Here is a 23,404-nt window from a genome sequence, read left to right as displayed (position 1 = left end):
AACTTTATTATTAAAAATTATTATACATTTAAGTTAGTATATTATAAATGTTTTCAATTCCTAATTTATTATACATTATTTATGGATTTGTATATAAATATTGTATAAATAATTTAAATGATGTGATATTTTAGTAAATAATATTTGAAATGATATATTATCTATACTATAATTATTTAGTTATTTAATTGATGTATTTGAATGATATGATTGATATTTGTTTGTTTGGACACAATTTATATGACATTCATTTGAATACCTATTGAAACTGTGAAACACAACAACATATATATGGACTTCAATAGCGATACGATTGCATCCATATTGAAGACCACATCCAATGAAATATTTGTCAATTTGTTAAATAAAGTAATATTAATAATCATTTGATTAGTTTGTAATGATTTGTATTTCAAAATAATTATATACTATATATATATTTATTTATTACCATCAGATCGGCGGCGATAAAGATCTCGTATTGAGTCCACAATTGATCTCAACTTTTGATCAGATATTTGGTTTCACATTATTGAAGGTATTTCTTATCACATCAAAGACTCTCTCTTTCTCTCTCTCTCTCTCTCTCTTTCTCTCTCTTTCTCTCTCTATTCTCTCTCTTTCTCTCTCTTTCTCTCTCTCTCTCTCTCTCTCTCTCTTTCTCTCTCTCTTCTCTCTCTCTTTCTCTCTCTCTTCTCTCTCTCTCTCTCTCTCTCTCTCTCTCTTTCTCTCTCTCTTTCTCTCTCTCTTCTCTCTCTCTCTCTCTCTTTCTCTCTCTTTCTTTCTCTATTTAATTAAAAAATAACGATAATATTTACTGTTTATTATTGACCAAAAAATTAACTAGAGTATTTTTTAAAAATAATTTATAATAATAAAATAATTGACTTCATTTTTAATTCATAATACATTATCAATACTATGATTGAAAATTATTAACACATAATGTAATATAAATTAATTACATAATAAAACACACAAACATAAATTGATTAAAAAAAGTATTAATATATAGTTGAATATAAATTTTATAATATCAAAGCCTACCCTAATATTAGTATTTAAAATGAATTTTTATTATTTTAGTTGTAATTAATAGTAAACTAGTAAAAAAAATAAACATTTGATTGAATTACTAACTTTTACAATATAACTTACTTATAAACATTTTTAAAATTTTATTAATTATAGAAATAATTTTATAGTAAATATTCGTATAAACAATAAAATTATTAATTTTTAAAATTAAATAAATAGAAAAATGGTGTCCAAAAGATATTCAAATTGGATTCAATGGCTAAGAGTTTTAGTTCAAAAAAGTTAGTTACAAAAAAAACAATTTCTCAAATTAACTAATGTTTTTATAATTAAAAATTATTTAAATATTTTTATTAAAGAATATGTTTTGTCATTCAACCAATCATTTCTGAGACCCGATTAGTGGCCACAGCTATTACAGCGGACCGACAGAGAGGCGATGAAGACACCAAATATTGGGTTATATTTGTACCACAAAAGGTTAGATTTCAGTTTTTAGTCTACAAAATAAATATACAAAAATAATTAGTTTATTATAAATTTGTTATATTTTTTTGTACACAGAATTTCATGTGCGATGAATGTCTTGAGAGTGAAGGCATCTATGAATTCATAACAATAATGGACTTTCCATTGGGACTCATTCCTCTTGATGTCGACCTATTCTCACTTGAATTACCTCAGCTGTACTACAATACATTTTTGGTCGGTATTAACTATCAGTAGTACCAGAATAATGGGATTTAATATAACAACCATTTAATAGGATAATTATTGTCTAATCATTAGGTTGGAGACCTGAGTGGTGTCAATCATATCTGTAAAAGTTTGTCACAATTACAGACACTGATTGGTCGAATACCGAGGGCTTATACTAAAGGCAAATACGCCGACATTGTGGCCGACTATTTGCTTCAACAGTCAGCAAACAAGACAGAAGAATCGCTATCTATTGGTAATTCATTGTTTACGGATCTAATTCTAGTTGATCGCGACGAAGACTATGTCTCACTATTATTATCTCAATTAACTTATATGGGAGTTATGGACGAAATGTTTGGCATTAAAAACGGTAATTAAAATTAATATAAAAGTATTTTTTAAAATCTAAATAATAATCAATAAAATTCAGGAAAAGTTGAATTTGGTCCCGAAGTCACCAAAAGTGATGATAAAAACAATGCTAAACACAATCTATCAGTTGATCTCATTTTTGATGACATTAAAGACATGCCATTTTCATCAGTATTTGTTAGTCTTAAAGAAAAGGGTCAAAAACTGAAACAAGTATATAATAAAAGCCATACAATGGATATAAAGGATATGAAAGACTTTGTTACTAATCAGTTAAAGGGTCTCCAAAATCAACACAAATCCCTTGTTTTACGTGAGTTTATTAGACATTTATAGAAAATTTTTATCATAAAAAGTCGTTTTTTGCAAATTATTACAATATATCTGTTATTTATAGATATCAGCGCCTCTGAGACCATTATGGAGAACAAAAAGGAGGTTTGTTTTGCGGAACAGTTGACTGTTGAACGAAATCTTATTGAAGGCATCGACACAAAGGCGAGTCTCGAGTTTATTGAAGAAGGAATTATACGACAATTTAGTGATACTTTATCTTTAAGACTGATATGTCTCTATAGTATAACACAATCAGGAATATCAACTAAAGACTATCAAAATCTGGTTAAACTATATGTTGACAGTTACGGTCATAAACACATTTCCGTATTTTTCAATTTAACTAAATTGGGTATAATTGTGGAGAACTCGTCGCCGACGTTCAACATCCAACAAGTGGCCAATCCTCGTATTGCATCCAATATGAGATCATTATTGTTGCGCCCGAACGATTCGTCGGTTCGCAAATTTCGGCAAACCATAAAAAAATTGAATCTAATTCCACAAATTGATGGCCAGGCCTACGATGTCCGTAATCCGAAAGACTGTGCCTACGTTTTCGGCGGCGCTTACATCCCATTAATTACACGAATTGTTCAATTGGTTTGCGACTCGAAGAATAGCAACGAAGAAATTAATCGTCTGCTGAACGGAAAGTTTGTTAATCTTAACCAACGAATAGATGCCACAAATTATGCAAAACTGATGCCTATAAAAGTGATACTATTGTTCATAATCGGCGGCATCACCTATGCAGAGGTAGCGGCAGTTAGATTTCTGGCCAAACAATTGGGAATTCAGATAATCATTGCCACCACATGTATTACTAATGGTTCGCAATTTTTGAAACAATTGATGCCATCAATAAAGTAATAGTAGTAGTAATAAATAACAATAATTATTGTTATTAATAAAAACTAATATGTTTTATATGACATAATTGATAACAATATTATAACTTATTGACCAATAATATACCTAATATAATGAATTTATGTATATTTATAAAGTGCAATATTGGCATAAATGTGTTAACGCATTTGATAATATAATATAAATAATTTATTATTGTTATTACTGATTATTTATTTTTTTTATCGATGAATTGGTTTATATATATATTTTTAAAAATTATAGTTACCATTTACTATAATGCCATATAGCGTTCATTTATTATATATATTGTTGAAATTTTTGTTGTTGATAAATGTACAAATGCAACAACAAAAAACATGGTAAATAATAAATATAAATACTGTATATAGTTTTATATAGTTCTATACAATTATATAAAATATGTGCAAATAATACAGTAATATTTTACTATTAATGTTGACAAATAAAATATTTGGTCACTTTTAAAGTAATTGTTTTTTTGGTTTATTTATTTGTCCTAAAATGTCATTCTATATAGAATTTGGTAATAATTTTTTTTATTTCAATTTTCAGAGTTTTAGTACGATTTGAGATTTAGGTTTTATTAGGACAAATCAAATGTTAGTCAAACTTTTTTTACTGAAAACAATTAGAGAGTGAAAGAGAGAGAGAGAGAGAGAGATATTGTATTGAAATTTATAAGCTTTTCATATGGGAATACAATAATGATATAATATAAGTAATTTAGTTTTGAAAGTATATTTATTTTATTGCATGAATGACCAAGGTAGTCTCATGGGATGATTATACTAAGCTATTATTAAACTATGCAAACGTTTGTATAAATTTGAATAAAATAGTGCTTTATTTAAGTTTTCATTTTGGAGTATACATTAGTTAGAAAGAAAGAGAGAGATAAAAAATTATATAAAATATTCTGCAATAAACATAGTCAATAAAAAATTAATATAATATATAGTGTTATTATAAATATCAAATCATACGAATGCTTGATGTATTCAATATTTATGTTTACACTTGTTTTGTATAATATTTTTAAATATTTTATTATTAGTGAATCAAGGATTTTTTTAATGAAAATTTATTATTATTATTAATATTATTATTATATACATACTTTTATAATATTCAAAATGTATCCTATTATTGAAATTTAAATTTAATATTTTTAATGTAAAAGTAAATATTAGTCAAAAAATTCTCTTTTAAAAATATATTTAAAAAATTTATATATCGCAGGAATTATAATTAATAATTTATGAAAACAGCTATTTTATATATTTTGCTTTTATGACAAAATACTTATATTTAATAATTAACGAATTTATACATCTAACTGTATATAAATATATGTATACTCTATAATATAAATGAAAATATTAAATATTTTTGGCAGTAAACATGTAGTTTGCATATGAATTATATTAGAAAATATTAATGTTATGTACAAAAGGAATTCACATTAATCTCAGATTTAAACTAATATATACTCAAATTTTATATACATATACATACAGTACTTACATATATAATAATATTCATAATTTTTAAAGTTAAAAGTATCTATATATATATATATTGATATATAAATTATATATGAAATGTTGTTATATGCGATCACTCAAACAAGTTTGCCAATAATATGTAAAAATTCTGTACATGTGTTATAAGATTTTTAATGCTAATAAATATAAAAATCTGATGATATCTACTTTTTAAAACATTTTTTCTATCTCTCGTTTGAAATCTTGATATAAATTTATAATACAGTATAAGTTTGATATAAATGGTAAGTTTTATAATATTAAATGAAAATGTTGTTTATATTAAAAACCATAGACATATGAGAGCTGCTGTTTCTCTCTTTTTCTCTATTGATACTTATTTTTGTTAAACATACAGATTTATTATTAAGTCTATTTTGTCTCCATAGCGATGCCCACATATAGACCTTTTCAATGCAAACTCAAATATAAGGTACTGTATGTTTAGTTTGTTTTTTAATGTTATATAATACCAAATGCTGTACTAATACTACTTTGAGTTTTTGAAATTAGAAAACAAGTCGAGAAAAATAAGTTATAATAAAATTTAATTTGGTTTGTGTTGAATACTATTCATATAACATCTATTAGATAAATCTCTCTCTCTCTCTCTCTCTCTCTCTCTCTCTCTCACTCACTCACTCACTCACTCACTCACTTTACTCTTACTTTTACTTACCCACTAACTCCATGTGCGCCCTACCGGAGCTATTGATGCGATCTTCCAATAATAAAATTCATTTGACATTACCTGTACTTTACTTTTATTTTATTAGATATAGAGAGTGAACACACTTTCAAATTTGTGCTAAAAAAACTTATACTTAAAGGCTAACCAAACTCAATGTGTATATACTCTACTGGTTATATATATATATATATTATGTCATGTATTGCTGAAAGAAGATTGTCTCTCCATTTGTCAGTACTGTTGTGTGTGTGACCTACCAGTGCACTGCTCAGGCAAACATCAATTCATCATTAATTTCATCAATCGTTTCTTATTTTTACTTTTTTTGTTTCTTCAATACATTACTATTTATATAATTGAAAAATATATGTGACTATAGTATATGACTTTACTGAATATATACAGTATATATATATATATATAAATTATATTCTAACATAAAAAACAATTTGTGTGTTAACACCAATTACTTTATAGCTTTACTTCTAACATAAGTTTATTGCAATTTTTATTGTTATTTAATTTTACGATTAATTTTATTAGAATCATATAAAATATAATCATTATTTTTTTTGAATTCAGATTAACATATATCATGTACTGTCAAAACACATGTGTGTATTGATTTTTAATGTTTTAAGTCAGTGTTATCTTTTCTTTAAAAAAAACATTTCAATTTGATATTTGTATTAAATATATTTAGAAAAAAAATCTTTTCAAATACTTTTAAAATTTACTATAGCTTACATACGGAATGTGCAATAATATTATATAGAATTTATAGCTAAATACTACACTACTAGTACTAGTAGTATAGTATTTATAAATAGTAATTCAATCTATAATAATAATAATAATATTGAAGGAACATATGGTTCTACTCTTTTAAAAGTTATCCTCAATTTAGATCATTTTGAAAACTTTTAAGATGAACAAGAAGTGCTCACAATTTGTTATTTCACTATAAATATTATTATTATTATTATTATTGTCACTTTCAAACAAAACTACAATCTCTCTCTCTCTCTCTCTCTCTCTCTTTCTTTAAATGTTTTGGTGCCAATCACTATTGAAGCGGAAAGTTATTTTTATTCAAACAACACATTTATCTCGTTGTCTACAATATAATCAAAAAACAAAAAATAAAGCCACGAATCCTAATAATTATTGTATTTTTTTTTGTTTCTACATTTAACTCTCGACTTCCAAAACTGTAAGTATATTTTATTAAGAATAACAATAGTTTATAATATAATAAATATGTTATATTTTTAATAATGTATATTTTTGGACTCGAAAAACAATTATCATAATTAAAGAAACAATTAAATTTATTATATTTGAAGGGGTAATTAAATTGATGATTACATGATAAAAATAAATACAATATCATTAATATAATTAATAAAAATACTATTTGTACTAATAGTTAATGCCAAATAATCAAGAATATACAGCAATATTTATATATTACAGTAATATATATATAACTTATATATATATATAAGCAATTGTAGACTAATATTATTCATATACCGGTAATGGTTTGTCTATAGTGTATGTGACATAAGGCCAGACAGAGTGCGCAAACTTATTATTATACCATACAATATGTGTGAGTATTGTATATGTTATCACAACATAAGCAAAACATAGAGAGTACTAGTTTTTATTATATAAGGCGTATGCCTTCAAAAAAATTAGTCGATGCCTTATAACTGTCAATTGCAATGGCAAAACATGCCTGTGCCGATATCAACACATACATACATAAACACACACACACACACACACACACACACACACACACACACACACACACACACACAACATAACAACAAATATGCATAAAAAATAAATACCAACCAAATTGATTGCAAAATTACAAACATTTTTAATCCTCTGAATTATTTAGTTGCTATTAATGCTAATAATAATAATAATAATAATAATGTGTGCTTTTGATGGTTTGCAGAATCGGGGGATTCTGACGATTAAATTATTGTACTGAACAGTAATGTCTGTTGTGTTTTGCAAATAAGTGACATTTCAGTGATATTTATAAATAAATATAATGCAAAACTAAATACTAAATAAAATATGTCAATAATGTATACACCACTCGATATCAACATTATTACAGAATATTCTTTATTTAAATAAATATATAGATATATACATAAATATATATTTAATTCCGTGTGAATGCAATGTTGTGTTTGTTTAAAAAACTTTGTTATCAACCATATTATTAAATATGTATAATGTATTATATTATTTTTATATTTTGTACTATTTATACAATTTTCAGTGATTGATTTGTGAAAATTGTATTTAAAACGTGTTATAAATAATAGATAAATATATACTGCATATGTCTATAAAAGTCTAAAAAAACATATGAATATTAATTTTTTTCTGCAAAACACATATCAACAGAATCGACAGCAATGAAAACAATTGCTATTTATATACAGTATATACACATAATTTTATTACTAATATATTGCCTCAATGTTTGTATGTTTGCCTAAATAGCCTAATGATGTTATCGATTATATAATAGAAGCTTAAAAAGAAAAGTATTATTATTATTGCCTATTATTACAATTATATAACAAAAAAGTCGTTAAACATGTCAGTAGTGATGGTAACACCGGCTGAAGAGACGCGAACTACTACTTGTAATACAGTGGCGAACACACAGAATACGGGTCTGACTCCCAGTCTCTTAGTCAACGATAGCATCACTTCAGCCAATAATAACAATTCAAACCCTAATAATAATAATAATAATAATATTAATACTAATAATAATAATAACAATAATAATAATCACAATAATAATACCAACAGTAATAATAATAATAATAATAACATTAATATTAATAACAATATTATTAGCATCAATAACACCGATAGTAACAGCGGATCTCTGTTTCCGAAACAAAGCGCAAATCCATTACTTTTCGGACGAATGCATTCAGAGCCGGAAAGATCGTTGCCTTTGGTTGAGTTTCAACCGCTGGAACTGCCAAACGATCAGTCGTTTAATCCAAATCACAGGTCGTGTCCAGAAATCAGACCCGAAATGAAGAATCAACGCATGAATTCGGAGGACGATCCGAACTGTCCGAATAAGATGCAAAACTTGTCGTCTGTGGGCAACAAAGTAGACATCGTTTGTGGCGGCAATTACGGTGCATCGGGGGTCGGGACGGCTAATGACCAAGTCTTTCGGTTTCGCGGCGCGAGAGTGAAGCATCATCTGTGGCCAAGTCATGCGCGCAATTTGTTGTCATCACGTCTTGAGCACAGTTTTCTGACCCGAACGGTGTCGCGCGAATCGATGAGACAGTCGACGCACGCTCTAAACTCGTGTTGCGAGACTCAGCCCCTAATGGCCACTATATGTCATTCCAATGCTAATTATATTCCGTGTGGAAACTGTGCAGTTGGGTCATCATATGTTGGGTCGACAGCGACTACATGTTCACGGAGTGCGTGTCCGGGACTGCGACCTATGGTGGACAACGAAATCGCAGAAATCGCTGCCGACTCCATGAGAATCAATGGAGCTCTGCGTCAGTTCAAACAACTTCGTAAACCAATCAACTCATCGACCCTTTCCATTGTGAATGCTATTAAAAACTGTTCGGTCGGATCTGAAAACGAACCTAACGTTCCACTAATGAGTGTCTCAACTGAACAACCATACAATCAAAGATCATTTGCATCAAACAGTATTGATAGTGAAAAGAAAAAGAGTTCGTCGGGAAAGTCGGGCTTTTATAAGCCAAATGTCGGCTACCGATTGGGCCGACGGAAAGCACTCTTCGAGAAACGCAAAAGAGTTAGTGATTATGCATTGGTTATGGCATTACTCGGCATTGTTTTGATGATCATCGAGAATGAACTCTCATCTTCTGGAATCTACTCTAAGGTTTTTATTACTTTTTTTTGTCACTTTTTTGTTGAAAAAAAACTAAATTTTATTATTGTTTTAATAATTTATACAATAATTTTTCTTATTGTTTGCCAAAAAAACACAATGAGTTAGTTATGAAACAATCAACAAAAAACATAATTAAATATAAAATAAATTAATTGATTTTTAGTTTTATATAGAAAAATAATAATTATATAATACATATTATCTAAATTTTTGTTGTTATTGTTGTTAAATTAATCTGTTTTTTAAACAAATATAATAAATAATCCTATTATAATTTTAGCGTTTATGTAGGATTTTTTTGTGTCTAAAATAATAATAATACAGTATTAATAATTGCCTTTTTATTGAAAAGTTTATGCAAAAAAGTCAAACTAAACAAAAAAAGAGAGATAACTTAGGATAATATAAACACATTGTATGAAATATGAAAGTATGAAAATTATGTAAATATATACAAATAAAAACTGTTTTGTGTGTGAAAAAAATCGCTGACTATATTATTTGAATGGATAAATGAATCCATTTTTATAAATATCATATTATGTTTAATATATACAAAGAGTTTAGAAAACCTATAAATTTAGTTATATTTTTTGAACTATTCTTCCTTTTCATCCACTGTTTTATTGTCATCTCTTTTATTACTGTTGTGATTGTTTTGAGGACTTTGTCTTATTTATATATATAATAGTATTACTGTTTATCCACTGAACTACTATAAAATAATAAAATAATAAAATAAACAAACATATCATATCATATGATTTAACAATAAGATTGAATATATTATAAATTCATTTTTTTAGCTTATCTACAAAAACTACTTATTTTATTATTATTATTTGTTTTACTAATGTATAATTTATTTATGAAATATATATTGTATTGAATATAATAATAGATAGTTTTTTTATTAATAGAAATCGATTGATTATTTTTAAAAAATGCTATTTAACATTTAACTATTAACATCACTACACGATATATATATAAATTTCTATATTATATAAATTACTGTAATTATAACAACTAGTATTGAGGATAATTTATTTCGTAATAATTTTATTATTACTATTAGTATTATTATTAATATTATCAGAAATTCAATATCAAAAAAATACATTCATCTAATCAATATTATTACAACTTCATAATAAAATATTACCGGTACTCGAGATAGTATTATTATTATTATCAGCAAATGCTATAAATCAAAATGTATTATTTTATTAAAAAACACATATACATACTTACTATTGATATTCAATATGACTGATATATATATAATAATGTTAAAATAAATCTATAATATTGTTTTCATAATAATTATAATCATATTTGAAAACTACTACAAAAAAGTAACATAAATTAAAAAAAAGTAACATAAAAATAGCTTTTCATTTTTATAATGTACTCCCACTAGAGTTGAAATACAAGTATAATATATTTAAGTGACAATACATTTAGTTATTTTATTTTATATACAACTCAATTTTGACAACTATTCCTATTAACCTAATTTTTGAGATACTTTTATAGTACTTATTATAAAACTTTATAATATATGTTTCAATAGATTTCTATTTAGTGTATTGCACTAATAAACAATTGTTTTTAAGTATATATAGTAGTAAAGCTAATCAAAAATAGTATTTTTATGTAATTACTAGTAATTAATTATTATTAAAAACTTGTCATTAAGGAGAATATTGTTTATTAATTTTAAGAGTTTTAATTTAATTTTATAATGGTTTATGTACTTTATATGATAATGATATGGCAATTGATGCTTATTTGTAACGCGATCTTTACGATCAACTTATATAAAAACATACAATACTTTTATATAATAATAATATAAATTTAATATAATATACCGTAAAACTGAGTACACAATGTGTGTGACAATCGATAGCATAAGACATTACATTACAATACATTACTACTTAATTTTAATTATATGCTAATGACATTAATTTTTCAACAAACAAATTAATTCAAACCAATTATTAGGTGTTTATCAACATTTTACTGTATAATAATAATCATCATTTGCGATGTTTGTACTCTAATTGTGTAAACTAGCTTTATAAATATTTTTTATAAATTAACACAATAAGTATTGTAGCGAAAAACGTTAATTTGTTATTTGTTTTTTTTGTGTCACTAATAAAAGTTGTTTTTTCAAAAATTACAAAATTTACATAAAAAGTACACAGAATTAGAAAAACAAAATTGTTAAAGAAATAAGTTTTATTTATTTTTTTAAATGAAATATATATTTATTATTGACTTATTATTTGAAATATTACTGTATTTTTTTGTTTAGCTTAACATTTTTGTCTACTATTTATTTAGTATTCATACAATTACCATTCACATTGTATTGTTGAATGTTATAATGATAAAAAAAAACATTTGCAATATATAATATTTATAATAGAAACATACGGTATATCATATATTTATTCATATAATTAATTATATATATATTTATTTATTTAATTTATTGCAGGCATCAGTCTATTCCTATGCTGTGAAAACACTTATAACGGTCTCAACACTAATGCTTTTGGGTCTTATAGTGGCCTATCATTCACTGGAAGTGCAGGTCTTATATCATATTTTATTAATATTCTTATTATTATTATTTCAAATAATAAATGCAAACAAATTTTAATGATAATTATTATTAATATAATTTAAAAAATTATTGCATTAACATTAATTCAATTTATATTAACTGCATTAAAATTTATTGATTATTAACATAAAAAGGGTCTTTACTTAGGAAAAAACATTAAATAAAATAGACTTATAAAAAATTATTTATATATATATATATAATAGTATATTAGCCTATATAAATAATATAATTATCGTATATATACTATACCGGTATATAACTATTATGTAATTTACATTTACTTTTTTAAAACACATTTTACATTTACATTAATATTATCGATGGCATTTAATTTAAGGAAATAAACTTAATTTAGCAAGGCAATAAATTTTGCAAATTTTTGATAAGATTTATAGTAGAAACAATTTATAATGTACAATTATATATAATTTTTAAAATATTTATTATGTCTCATAACGTTATATTTGAAATATAAATATCTTTTTTTTTAAATAAAAACAAAATAGATATTTAAATGTTATGTCACATTTAATAAATATGACATTTACGATAAGTAATATTTATATTTATATATATAAATTATAATTTATATACCGGTATATATACTGCAGTATAAATTACAATATTTATCCTATATAATTCAGTTTGTCATAAATTATTTTTTAATATAATATATAACTAATTAATTACAGGAACAATAGGAAAGGAGTTTAATTAAATGAAACATTAGATAATATGTAAATCAGAAAAATTTGTGACATATATTTAATCATAACTAATTTCTCATATCTGAATAACAATAGGGAAATATTATATTTGAATATGAAAAAGTATTTTTGTATAAATAAAATCATAATTAATAATTTGTTTGTTTGCATTACAATCATATACAATGTAGTATATTGTATATTATATTAGGGACTACCTAATAGTGCCAAATAAAACAATGTCTTTATTATTATTATAATAATAAATAGTTATTTATGATCGATAATTGTGTTGACGACTGGCGAATTGCGATGACATCCCAAAGAGTAGCCCAAATTGTGTTAGAGTTGATCATCTGTTCAATACATCCCATTCCCGGGGAATACTATTTCGTATGGACAACAAAGTTGGCCAACAGGGGCGGCAGGTTTAAGAGCAGTTCAGTTCCGGTTAGTTGTGAAAAATGAGACAAATTGTGAGACAAATATCTTTTGACATCTACTGTCACCACTAATGTAGGTTCCGGTAGATGTGGCCCTTTCGTTGCCTATGTTTTTACGCCTATATCTGATCTGTCGGGTAATGCTATTGCACAGCAAATTATTCACAGACGCCTCATCGAGAAGTATCGGTGCACTCAACCGAATCAACTTTAACACCCGTTTTGTCCTCAAGACACTGATGACCATATGTCCCGGCACTTGCCTTATGGTCTTTTTGGTCTCCCTATGGATCATCGGGTCGTGGACTATGAGACTATGCGAAAGGTTTGCATTTCTAATAAATAAATGTTTTTTTTTTTTAAATAAATATAATATTAATAGAAAAGCTATCAAATATAATTTATATATACATGTATGTAATGTAAATGTATTAATATATTAATGTTATCATAACTACTATGTCTTATCGAAAATGTTATGTTAATTACTAATATGTTTTTTGCACACATAAACATGAATTGAACATTAAAAGATTAAATGATATTTCATATTTTTAAATAATTTCCTATTTTAAAAAAATGTACAGCAAATATATAATTTGCTTTAACTAATTATTTTTATCTATCAAATAACTAAATATATATACCATATTATATATACCGTATACCAATATGAGAAATTTTAATTATAGATTTTAAAAATATATATAATTTATTATCATTACTTCATTACTAATAGATTTAATGATTTAAAATCGTAGTTTAAAAGTGAAAGCAAACAAACATAAATATAAATAATGTATTAAACTTTTGGTTGTCAAACAAACAAACAAACAAACAAATGTTAGTCTGAAAAGTTTTATGTCAAACAAACAAAAATAATAAAATAATAAAATATTGATAAATTAAATATACAGTAGTCTCTCTTTCTCGCTCTCTCTCTTTCTCTCTCTCTCTCTCTCTCTCTCTCTCTCTCTCTCTCTCTCTCTTTGTGAGACAATGTTGTAAAAGATAATGCCTTACAAACAATACAATTGTCTCTTGATTTATATGATTTTAGACGTATAGCCAGGAATTTACGCTTTTAATATTATAGTCAAATGCCTTTTCTGGTTTAAATAGATTTATATTTTTACACTTTTTTATCACTTTTTTCACGGATCTCTGAGACAGTGTCTTCACATTAAATATCAATAACCGGCAGACAGTTTTGCAGTGCTTTTTTCATACACGACTGGATTGTGTTACCCTTAATATTAATAATAATAACTGGTGTGTACAGTATATCTATCATTAGCGTACAGCTGACTAACCTTAATGTATCTTTTTAACCAACTATTATGATAATATTATTACTTAAACACAGAATATTAGATGAAACAGTGCAAATGTATGAAAAATAATATTATAAAAATAATCACTATTTTATTGTTATAAAGCTATTTTTAAGACAAAACCCTCTCTCTCTCTCTCTCTCTCTCTCTCTCTCTCTCTCTCTCTCTATTAGTGGTGAGCAAAACGATGTCTATTAAATTACTTACAAAAATATGCCATCGGTTTTAATATATAATATACTTAAATATATAAAAGAATATTCTGTTAAGTAAATTATGTGCGGATATATATATATACTGCAGGCTAACTGCATATACTTTACATTACTATTATAAGATAGCGATGTGTTTTATGTCAATTGCATAACATTACTATAATAATCTTTAAATATTATGAACCATTAAATTATGATGTCGTATGATGTTGTTGTTGGAGAAACAAAAAAAACTTTGTGCAATATATTAGAAAACTGTAGTATCATAATCGACTATCATGTTTTATATACTCATTTTAACTATCATTTATTATATTATACTATAGTATTATACTATATTGTTTCAAATATGTTATGTTCAGTATATGTATATCTGCTTAAAGCAAGTTTTATGGTTATTCTTTAATGACATATAATTAAAAATGATTGTCAAAACTTTTTTATATAGATATATATTTTGCTTTTCATTTTTTTCATGAATTTAATGAATATATATTTTTTGTTGTTTCATAATAATAATAACAGAAATCATGATGAGGCGCACGCAAACCTATTGAACACAATGTGGTTAACAGCCATCACTTTTCTATCTATTGGTTACGGGGATATAGTTCCCAATACGTAAGTCAAATGAAATATTATTATATGATATATATTGTATTTATAGATATATATATATTTAGAAATTTTTTCTTGACTATTCAATAATAAGCTGTACATAATAAAGGTTTATGTTTTTATTATTAAAACATTCCTCACAAATAAAATTAGTTTCTCTCTGTATATGTATGTATGTCTGTGCTGTACTGTATGTACTGTATGTACTGTATGTATGTGTGTGTATGTTTGGTGGTTGTTTTGTTTATGTTGGCAATAGAGAATTAACTATTATTATATATAAATTATTATATATATTTATTTATAATCATTTTTATAGGATAGGAGAAATTTTTAGACTCATAAAAATAAATTGACATTTATAAATATAAAGTATTATATTGAATAGTATGATAAATATACTTTTTCTCTTTATTATAATATAATATAATTGACTTTCTAGTCTCTGGAAAAAATAAGAATCAATACTTTACTTATCTTTATTTTTTTATTATTATTTTAACGATTATATATATATATATATATATATATATATATATATATATATATATACAGATACTGTGGAAGAGGTATAGCCGTGTGCTCCGGACTCATAGTAAGTGAAGTTTATTTGGTTTCAAATTATATGTATATATATTTTATAGTCAAACAATCAGTGCAATCAACAACAAAAAAATTTTGAAACTCAAAAATTGGGAAAAAAATTCAGAAACAGAATATTCAAAAGGGATAGTTATTTTTTGTTAGGAATATATTATATTGTACTGTATATGAAAAATATGTTACTATGAAATATGATTTTAACAAAGAGAAAACCTATTCAGAAGATTATATAAATAGTTTTATCGATTGAAAGTTTTTTTTGTTGATTATATAGTAAAAAACAAACTTTTACGTTATATATATATTTTTTTATCAATTTTTACTTGAAAAAAAATTTATTATAAAAAACTAAAATAAAATAATAATCTTTTATATATATACACTACGCCATCAGTATATAAAATAGTGATTATCGGCACAAAAATTGCAATAAATACGAGCTCGCGATTCACTTGAATTGTCAGATCTATAAAAAAGTTATAATTTAACAAAAAATAAAATGTTAATCAAGTTTTTAAAGCTTAACAATATTAAGTTCAAACAACAATGGCAATAACAAATATATGGGTAAAAATTAAATTAAATTAAACTTTTGTGTAGAGTTAGACAAAACAAGTTAGACATATATTATATATATAACATATTAAATTAAACATTATAATTTAATACAGTACAATTGATATACGTTTATAAAATTGAAATAATAGTTGTTGTATTTTTTTTGGTTTTGTTTGAAATGTAATATTATTATTGTATTATTATTATTACTACTATTATTCTTTTATTAGAGACCAGTTATGATTAAATAATAATAAAAATTTGTAATTCAATTAATAGGGCGCCGGCTGTACGGCACTGGTAGTGGCAGTGATAGCGAGAAAATTGGAGTTATCCCGAGCAGAAAAACACGTCCACAACTTTATGATGGATACACAGCTCACTAAAAGAGTATGTATTTTACTTGAATTTTATTTTCTATAATAAAATTTTATACTTTTTTTACAATAACTCTTTTTGAGTAACGATTTCTGACTCTAATTTTTAATTATAATTTCAAATCTATTATCATATATATTATATAAAAATTTTTATTAAATATATTATATCACTCAATCTGAGTTTATAATTCATTGGTTAGCAAAGCGTATGATTAAAACTTTTTAGTAATTTAATTAATATTTTTTTATTATAAATATTATTAAATTATTTACTAATGTCTTGACTAATGTATGACATTATACACAGTATTATTATTATTATTACTTACTATTACTGTATATGCTGTAAGTATATTAAGTTAATCAAAAGCAGAAAATTTGTTATTTTTGTTGATTGTCTGTCACATAATATCTTAAGGCATTTTTACAATATAATCACAAAAAATAGTTGATTTACGTGCATTTTGTCGATAGTTTATAATATAATATATAAACTTTATGTAATGTAACCACAAAAAATGTATTCAATATATTATTTTATTGTCTGCCACTGTCTACAAACAAGTTATGTCTACCCTTTAATATTTACAGATATAAATATATATAAAGTATATACTATGCCATTATATTGTATAAACTATAGTGTTGTAGTCAATAGTGTGTAAAGCTTTATATATTGTGAAAACAAATATTGATAAGACATTTCGATATATATATATAAAATAAATATTTCATTACATCATTGGATAAAAGTGATGCTTCAATAAATTGACAGAAGTCTAGGAAAGCCTTACAATAAGGAATTCCATTAAATATTATATATAATAATATAGAATATTCCTAGAAATGTAGAAATATATATACAAGTAGTAGATATTACTTAAATAGATAACCATTGATAGGTTTCAGATATTGTCAGTGATTGTCTGATATGTCATTCAATAGATTGGTTACCATTAGTCGGTACTCTTCATACAATTGACCGCAAATTTATAGTTAACTTTTCCGTTTATATATATATGTTTGACAATTTATAGTTCTCAACTAATTTTATTAACTCAATATACAAACTAAATTTTATCATTTCAAGTCTATCAATTCAATAGATGTATACAACTATTGAGTTTTATTAAACATTTTTATTTGTCATGAAATATATTAAATGTTCTGTTATGTGATGTAAATGGCAATTTATACTGTTATTTAGGATATTTAATGTTCAATATTATATTAGAAAAATTTATGATGATAAAAATGAATCATTTTAGTATTAAGTATTTCAATATTATAGTATAACTATTTTATTTTTAAACATATTTTAGTTTAATAATACTAATAATAATAATTTTTATAATAATTTATATTCATTAGATCTTAGTTTATTGAATTAGAATAATGTATTTTATTTTATTTTTAAATCATATAAATTGAATAAAGTAGGGTATTTATTTTAATTTAAAACATTGAATAAATTAATAATAATAATAATAATTTACAGTTATTTAGCTATAAATTTTGTTTTCTACGCTAAATAATTGTAAATTTCATTTATTAAATAATTTAATATTTTTCAACTATTCTTAGAGTGAATTTCATATTTGTGTTTTTGATATATTACTAAAATATTCTATTAGTCTATACTTTTAATCCCTATTATGAAATTCATATAACAAAACATATATTCAATAAATATAGTTATAATCTTTTATATGCCATTATTTTCAAATACTGTAGTTACAATATATACTACATACAGTATAAATTTATATACTGTATTTCCTAACATTATGTTTAATGCTTGAAAATGAATTGATTTAAAGATCAGTTATCCTGTAAGAGAGAGAGAGAGAGAGAGAGAGAGAGAGAGAGAGAGAGARAGAGAGAGAGAGAGAGAGAGAGAGACGGAAATTTTAGATTTTTTTTTAAATAAAAAAGATTTCCATAATAGATAAACAATTTGTTTGTGACCTATTTTTAAGATATTTAAACATAACAGTTAAGTATACAAACTATTAATATATACAGTAAAAGCCATTGTAAATGAATTGATTGCAAAAAATAAATAAACAAAAAGTAATTCTTAGTCTGATTTTATTGATTTTTATATTGAAAATATCAATTCATTTAAAATAGCTGTATTGTTGAATCTCTCTCTCTCTCTCTCTCTCTCTCTCTCTCTCTCTCATCCAATTTTTTCTCAATGTTTGCCAAATGGACTAAAGATTACTATTTAATGGCTTTTGCAATAACATTATTATTTGAGTGAAAAAAATAAGAGGCAAAGTCTATGTATTTTACATTCAATTGATATTATATTCCCAGTTATATTCAATCGTTTGCATCAATTTTTATTGAATTTATTGCCTCTTTTCTCTTCTCTTATATAACTTAAACAATATTCTAACCGTTCATTCATTGATATTTTCAAAATATATTTCAAAAATGACTACTCATTGTTGTTAACAAATTTATATAAGACATACAAAATAGATTATCAACAACTTTTTGGCTTTTAATTTGATTTTTTGTTGTTGCATATCATATAACATTATATACTGTATGTACAGTATATATCATATATGAAAGAAAAAACTCAGCAATTTGTAGAATTAATTTTTTTGATTAAAGCCATATATTTTTATTTTATTTAATTGTCTTCAATCAACCAATTAGCCAATTGCCTTGATTAGTTGTTATCTGCATTTAAACAATTTTAACCCATCAAACATATTAGCCCACACAACAAATAAAACAATTAAATGAAAAAAACAAACAAACAAAATTCTACAATAATTACTTTATCTCTATTGACACTATTATTTGTTTTAACTGGTTATATATATATATATATATATATATATATATATATATTTATATATATATATATATAGCATATAGTATATACTGTATATATCACTTTTTTTTGATAAAATTAATCTGAAATTATTGTGTTTTAGTTGAAGAATGCTGCGGCCAATGTCTTAAGGGAGACCTGGCTCATCTACAAGAATACCAAACTGACCAAAAAGATTAATACATCGCGTGTACGGACACACCAGAGAAAGTTTTTATTAGCCATTTATAGGTATTTCCTTTTTAGTTAAATACCACAGTATTTAGTCTTGTATTTTATTTTATATAACAATTCAAATACACAAAAAAAAACAACAAAAACTTTAACTATTATTACCACTACTACTACTACTACTACTACAGTACAACACAATATCACATAAAAACTGAAATTACATTTTTTGACTTTTATTTATTTATACTTTATATATTGTTATATATATTTTTTTCATTTGGATTTTTCAATTGTATTGATTTGTTGTTGATGTTGTTGTTATTATTATTATAGCCTTAGAAAAGTGAAAATGGACCAACGAAAGCTTATGGATAACGCCAATACCATCACCGATATGGCTAAAGTAAGAGACAATCAATATCATACTGTGCCAACAAAACAAGCCATTAAAAGCTATATATATATATATATATACAGTATATATACGATATATATCTTTTTAAGATATATATCAAAGATAAAGATCGCTAAATAGGATGGACTGAGATTTCTATAGGGTTTTCCACTCCCATGCGATATAAAAAGGATATATTTCCACTACAGTATAAGTTTTTATAATACAAAAAAAAGAGAAAAGAAAAAAATGATGAAAAATAACTTTTGATTTATAGACTATCGACTAAAATCTTTGATTAAAGTGATAGAAAATAACACAAAGGTTTTTTAAATTTAATTAAATTACATTCATTTATTATAATTTATTTTACATTATAAAAATTATTTTGCACTTTAAGTACACAACTACTAAATTTTGTTGATTATAGTGATAGATGTGTTAACAATAAGTAAAATATTGATTTATAAATATTATATATAAATTATATCTTAGAGTATAAATCCTTATAAACATGAAAATCTTGTTAATGTTAACCTATATATATATACAGTATATATACGGTATATAAATATATTAACATTGAGTGATAATATTGGTGATCAATATATTTGGCGAGATTTTATTGGTTTTGCCAGTTAAACACTTACTCACTCACTCACCCGCTTCGTGAAACAATTTTAATGTAATGATAGAATAGATGGACCGTTAAGTGACTTTTCTGATCAAATCAATTAAAACCTAAAAGAAGACAAAAGTAAAGGAGATTTTACGCAAAATATTTTAGTTAACTAAGCGATGCATTAAATGCATTAAATTTAACCATTTCTTATTGTTTGTTGTCTTTTATTTATTATTATTATTATTATTATTTTGATCCTATAATTATTAGCTACAAAACAATGTCTATGAGATAGTGTCCGACATAAACGCCAGGCAGGAGTTGTTAGAGGAAAAGATGATTACTATGGAGGACAGGATGTCATTGATTTTCGATCAAATTGAAGCCCTGCCCGACCTATTGGCCAAAGTTATACTGCAAACCCATTCGGGACATCAGGCGCTCCGGACATCATTGCCGACACTCGTCGAGAATATCAATGAGAAAAACAATACACAACTACAGAATTACAACAATTTTAACAATAATCCAACGGATCAGTCGTCACAAAAACATACTTATCTTCATCCAAACGACGCTCAGGCAGGTCGGCCCAGTTGGTCGGCCTCTAATCTGACGTCGCCGGCCACTGGCGGCCGACAGTTTCTTACGCCAACTGTCCTGAGAACCAGTTCTGTTGATACATGATTTAAATCTATTATTTAACAAATAAACAAAACAATTAAAAAATTAAAAACTTATTGTATATGGGATTCTACACAATCAAATTAATTAATATTTTTAATAAAAAAAAATAATTGTGTGATTTGTTGACTAAAACAAATATTTCACAAATTTAGATATTATTACATGTATTGTATATAAATTAACATTTATATATTAATATATATATATATATATATATATTTATTTATTGATAAATATTGATTGCTGTGATTCCTTTTAATAAAAAAACAACAATTTGTAGATTATATATTTAATATATATTTAAATAAGAGTTATTTGAACAACACTTCCAATAAAAAGAAAACATTTTATTTGAAACAAAAAACTATTTGAAACATATATTTCCTTAAAATATTAAAAACTCTGCCACAAAACTAAACATTGAAAAAGATAGGACACACATTCAAAGTGATTATATTATATATGCTAAATAAATAGACAACTGATGTATAAACAAAAAATTTTCATTTTTTAGATCCTTGAGTCTCCCTTTATATAAGTATACATTGTATGATAATGTATATATTAATAACTATAATATTAATATATTTTAATTTATTCTTATATTCAACAAAAAAATGTTTAGCAAAAAACTATTTGAATAATGGCTTTCATATGCCTTCTGAAAGTTGAACAATAATTAAAAGTATTTTATCATATTTTAAACATTTTATTAGCTTATTATTAAAACTTTTAAAAAATGTTTGTAATTATTTCAAAACTTGTATATAAAATGAAATATAGTTATCCAACAAAAATAAATATTAGACTAAACTTATTTAATTATATGATATTATTGTTACTACAATATTATTATATTTCTAATCATTTAATAAGAATTTCTTAAAAATTGTTGATAAACTTGTATTAATAATTGAATTTTTTAAAAATAATTATAATAATTATTATAAACTAAATTAACAAAAGAAATAATCAAATGTGTACATTATTGTTATTAACTAAAATCAATATATATCTAAATTAAGATAAATAATTATTTATACGAATATTTAAATTAATGTTATATTTAGTAATAATTTTAAAGACGTTTGCATTTTATTGATTACATTTTGTGCTGTGTTTTAATTTAAGAAGTTTATAATAAAAGTATGTTTTCATTATTATTATTATATAAATATTTTAATTATTTTTAAATAGTTTTGTTATATTATTATTATTATTATTTGATACAAAATTAACAATAAAAACCTTGTCCAAACATTGTTATAACAAATTTTATTAATATTATTATAATTAGTAGTAAATCCATAATAAATAAAACTATAAACAAACAAAACAGATATTTTTGGATATAATTGCAAATATAATAGTGTTTATATTGTTTTACATTTTACTTAAAATTAATATCATAATTAAAATATTTTAAAGCAATTAAAATAAAAATTTGTTTAAATAATAATAATTATCTAAATTTATTTTATTTATAACACAAAAAATGTTTATTCATATGTAAGTATGTATTCATATTATTGATTTTTTAGACAGTATAGAAAATTAAATTTATATTTTTAAAAAATATGAATGATATAAATAAATAGCTATAAATAAATAAATAAATTTATACAATAATGGT

At 24.0% G+C, this 23,404-nt stretch overlaps 2 protein-coding genes across 2 annotated transcripts; both read left to right on the top strand.

Annotated features, from left to right (window-relative positions):
• The first annotated feature begins 185 nt into the window (after positions 1 to 185).
• LOC128957535 (vacuolar protein sorting-associated protein 33B-like) lies at positions 186 to 3,325 on the top strand. Its single transcript, XM_054303312.1, has 8 exons — positions 186 to 369; positions 458 to 538; positions 1,258 to 1,319; positions 1,398 to 1,518; positions 1,603 to 1,743; positions 1,828 to 2,110; positions 2,171 to 2,425; positions 2,510 to 3,325. Exons 1-8 carry the CDS (start codon positions 292 to 294, stop codon positions 3,319 to 3,321), a joined length of 1,833 nt encoding a protein of 610 aa, XP_054159287.1. The 5' UTR covers positions 186 to 291; the 3' UTR covers positions 3,322 to 3,325.
• Positions 3,326 to 3,663: 338 nt separating this feature from the next.
• LOC128957801 (small conductance calcium-activated potassium channel protein 2-like) lies at positions 3,664 to 21,830 on the top strand. Its single transcript, XM_054303614.1, has 11 exons — positions 3,664 to 3,683; positions 8,485 to 9,523; positions 12,051 to 12,146; positions 13,160 to 13,339; positions 13,410 to 13,657; positions 15,407 to 15,502; positions 16,055 to 16,094; positions 16,940 to 17,050; positions 19,998 to 20,125; positions 20,402 to 20,471; positions 21,355 to 21,830. The coding sequence occupies exons 1-11, from the start codon at positions 3,664 to 3,666 to the stop codon at positions 21,769 to 21,771; spliced, it is 2,445 nt and encodes an 814-aa protein (XP_054159589.1). The 3' UTR covers positions 21,772 to 21,830.
• Positions 21,831 to 23,404: the final 1,574 nt, after the last annotated feature.

Source organism: Oppia nitens, unplaced genomic scaffold (genome assembly GCF_028296485.1).
Source record: "Oppia nitens isolate AA-2021 unplaced genomic scaffold, nextdenovo-longstitch-racon4-pilon3 scaffold3_pilon_pilon_pilon, whole genome shotgun sequence".
NCBI classification, from domain to species: Eukaryota; Metazoa; Arthropoda; class Arachnida; order Sarcoptiformes; family Oppiidae; genus Oppia; species Oppia nitens.
This window is presented reverse-complemented; position numbering and strand designations above follow the sequence as displayed.

Coding starts and splice junctions, on each gene's coding strand:
- LOC128957535 (XM_054303312.1), top strand. CDS start 292: ATGGACTTCAATAGCGATACGATTGCATCCATATTGAAGACCACATCC. Junction 539..1,257: donor TTGGTTTCACATTATTGAAG/GTATTTCTTATC, acceptor TTAAATAAATAG/AAAAATGGTGTCCAAAAGAT. Junction 1,744..1,827: donor TGTACTACAATACATTTTTG/GTCGGTATTAAC, acceptor TCTAATCATTAG/GTTGGAGACCTGAGTGGTGT.
- LOC128957801 (XM_054303614.1), top strand. CDS start 3,664: ATGCAACAACAAAAAACATG. Junction 15,503..16,054: donor GGGGATATAGTTCCCAATAC/GTAAGTCAAATG, acceptor ATATATATACAG/ATACTGTGGAAGAGGTATAG. Junction 20,126..20,401: donor TTTTTATTAGCCATTTATAG/GTATTTCCTTTT, acceptor TTATTATTATAG/CCTTAGAAAAGTGAAAATGG.